Here is a 3,312-nt window from a genome sequence, read left to right on the forward strand (position 1 = left end):
GCAAGACCTAGATCTGATCCCACATCCTAACACCACCAGACAGTAGCTATTTTAAATCTGGCTATTTGAGCATAATTGTGCAAATGACAATATGGCTCTCTGAATATACATCTGGCTCCATGAGTGTGTGTGTGTGTGTGTGTGTGTGTGTGTGTGTGTGTGTGTGTTGAATCATGTGATAATTGGCTCTCAAAACAATGTTTTCTTATGTATTTTGCCAAACATAAACAACTGAGGCAACTGAATTATAGGAAATGTCATATATATCACATAGTTATATCATGGAATGCACCAAAGAGCATGCACCTACACTCAAGTATACACACACACACACACACACACACACACACACACACACTTTTAAAACTTAAAAATAAATACTTCTTATGAACTTTAATGCAATCTGAAAACCCAGATCAATTGAGAACCCTGTCACAGATTTCCTTTGAAACCTATTTAGAGATTGAAACCTCATATGATATCTGAAAGATCATGTGGTTTAATTGTCTTTTATATACTTGTCATCCATACACAAAGTAAACAGATTTAATAGGAAAAAATACTTTCATAGATCAATTTAAGTCACAAATGTTCCCACTATGCCATGATCCATAGCTCTGATGACAACATCTTGGATTATATTCAGGGACTATACCCATCACTGAAAAATCAAATATTTACTATTCTGCCACACATTGATGTGAGAAACTTAATCATATACTTGTCATTGCAAATAAACACAAAAGGGCTGAATGTGGCATAACTGTGGGACATAATAATTTTGACACAGTAGAATGTTGAGACATCCTTGAACTTCAGCCTTGCTTGGAAAATAACTGTGTCCAAAATGTAGAGAACCACAAAGAAGCCCATGAGTAGCATGATAGTCCTGGTGGCTCTTTGCTCTGGGGATGCTTTTGAAGAAAGACTGGTGCTGTGAAGATGATGGGCCTGCTTCTTGTGCTTCCATAGGAGAACTACCACGTACCCACTGGACAGGGCCATGAGTCCAATGAGAAAGGCTTCTCTGATGGTCATCATTGTGGAAAGTATGCTTGTTCTAGAGTAACTCACAGGTAGAATTGAACAGGACTGAGTAACATACAGAAAATTATCTGAGGATGAATTGAAGGTAGCAATAATTGATACTAATAGGTGACTGCTAAAAGACATATAGAGAACACAGAAGAAAAGAAAGGCACCTGAGATGTGATGGGGAGATTTATGTTTAAACATTTTTAAACAGGAGCTTCTAGGGCTAAGTGTGATGGTCCAAAGGACATTCAGCAGACAGGTTGCACAAAAGGTGAGTCCCCTCAGAAGCCTGTGCAAATAGATAAGGGATTGACATGTTGTAGAATCCCATCTCCCCCAAGGCATAAACATGTCCACAGCTATGAGTCCCATAGTTATAAGCAGCATTAGTTGGGTTATGGAAAAGAAAGCAATGTAGAGATCAATGGGCTTGGGCTTGTTCTCATAAAGGAGCTTGCAGAGGTGGGCAATAAAAAGGATGCTGTTAGCTGAGATCCCAACACTCACTTCAGAGAACAAGGTGATTTTCATGTTATTGTCAGTGTGGAGTAAGTTTGCTTTACTCATTGTATCTGGGTAGGAAGAAAATAACAAAAATCTAAGGAGAAAAGAGAAAAGTCTTCCTTACAAAACACAGCCTTGTTCATGAATGCCAACCAACACCTAGATGGCAAGAAGGTGTCAACTCATCCTGATTCCAACTCACCAAACTCAGCTCCAGTTCACACTACCTGAAAGCCATTCCCACAGTCTGAACTGTCCTAATGCATTCCAATCAGTGCTGAATGAGTTCTGTGTACAATGTTAGGGTTACCTCCAAATATAAACTTTCTTGTATACTGAACATTCCATGAGTTCTAATAAACATTTCAACTCATGTTCCCTGGATTTGATTTGTTCTGGGCAAAGAGCTGCATCTCACTTGATAGTCAAATACACAATAACTTTATTTATCTGGTGAATGGAATGGAGAAAGTTGCACAAATCTAGAAATGTGCCCTCCTAAAGGACTGTGTGGCCACTGCACAGGGTCATTTTATTTCAGTGTGTGCTTTATTCTGCTCCTTTATCACCAATCCAAATATACATTGTGCATTTTCTCTCTGTCTCTCTCTGTCTCTCTCTCTCTCTCTCTGTGTATGTGTGTTTCCTCCCACTATGCCTCCATTTTTGTATTCCCTTACTTCATTTCTCTCTCTCTCTCTCTCTCTCTCTCTCTCTCTCTCTCTCTCTCTCTCTCTCTCTCTCTCTCTCTCTCTCCCACTGTCCGGTTTACAAGACAGATTATCTCTGTGTATCCCTGGATGTATTAGAACTCATTCTGTAGACCAGGATAAACTCTGACACAGAGACATGCCGGCTTCTACCACTCACGTGGTTGGAATAAAGAAATGTGCCAACACTGCCCATACAGGCATACTATTCTTAACAAATCTGCAGAAAATTATTACCAATTTGAACTCTGAATCAAATTCTACCGTCTGGCATTTCCTCAGAGTGTGACCTTAAGTACTCAGAGCTCCAGTCACCTCCTCTAGAATGTATGGATAGTTAATCCTGTACCTGTTTCAGAGGACTCTAGGTATGAAAGAACATGCTGTACAAACACCAAACATGAAACTGTTTCTGGCCCAGAATGAACTCCATAGACATAACACCTGCTGGTTTTCTCATGCAGTGCCTTGTCATGTGGCCTAGGGGACACAATTAATCTCTGTTAATGACTGATCAGCTCTTTCCCTACCTGAAACAGAAAAGATGAAAATGATCAAAACTATAGAATAATGAAGCCAGGTTCCATTTCCAAGCAGCATGAAATGTGGTCTTTCTCTGAATTCTAAATGAGTGTGCATCCAATCTATGACTTTATTCTTCTGCCATGATGCCTCTGAGAAAAGACTCCGAGAATCAGATATTAGTGTGATCATACTCTTAATTTTCTCCTTTGGCATGTAAAATCAAATGGTAAATAAAACTACAATTAGAATAGACTGAGGGCCATCCCATTCTAAGGTCATGATTACGTGAAAAGTATCACCCAGTCTTGAGGGATAGGCTTTAGAGGAGTCTTCCATCTCCTTCTAGGTACAGGAGGTTTCTCCACACTTCAGAGAAGCCTGCCCAAAGGACATGAGAAATGCAGTCGGTATTTTATGTAGAACACATAACTTCCTTTAATGAACATTTTGTATGTATGAGGCCAATAGTGTTGTTAAATAATTCACAGATACAATTACAGAATTATCAACTGAAAATCAAGGATATGAATTGAAATGA

General features: G+C 39.3%; 1 protein-coding gene across 1 annotated transcript; it reads right to left on the reverse strand.

Moving 5' to 3' along the window:
* Window positions 1-669: 669 nt before the first annotated feature.
* LOC147003893 (vomeronasal type-1 receptor 50) lies at window positions 670-2,724 on the reverse strand. Its single transcript, XM_085839622.1, has 2 exons — window positions 2,639-2,724; window positions 670-1,633 (listed from the first exon to the last, which is right to left on the reverse strand). The coding sequence occupies exons 1-2, from the start codon at window positions 2,722-2,724 to the stop codon at window positions 670-672; spliced, it is 1,050 nt and encodes a 349-aa protein (XP_085695748.1).
* Window positions 2,725-3,312: the final 588 nt, after the last annotated feature.

Source organism: Mus caroli, unplaced genomic scaffold (genome assembly GCF_978045245.1).
Source record: "Mus caroli unplaced genomic scaffold, Mus_caroli_1 scaffold_7, whole genome shotgun sequence".
Lineage (NCBI taxonomy): Eukaryota > Metazoa > Chordata > Mammalia > Rodentia > Muridae > Mus > Mus caroli.

Excerpts from the sequence above, each read along its gene's own strand:
- LOC147003893 (XM_085839622.1), bottom strand. The coding sequence starts at position 2,724 with ATGACAAGGCACTGCATGAGAAAACCAGCAGGTGTTATGTCTATGGAG. Across the intron at positions 1,634-2,638 it reads CAGTTTCATGTTTGGTGTTT|ATTTTTGTTATTTTCTTCCT; the intron begins GTACAGCATGTT and ends TTTTCTCCTTAG.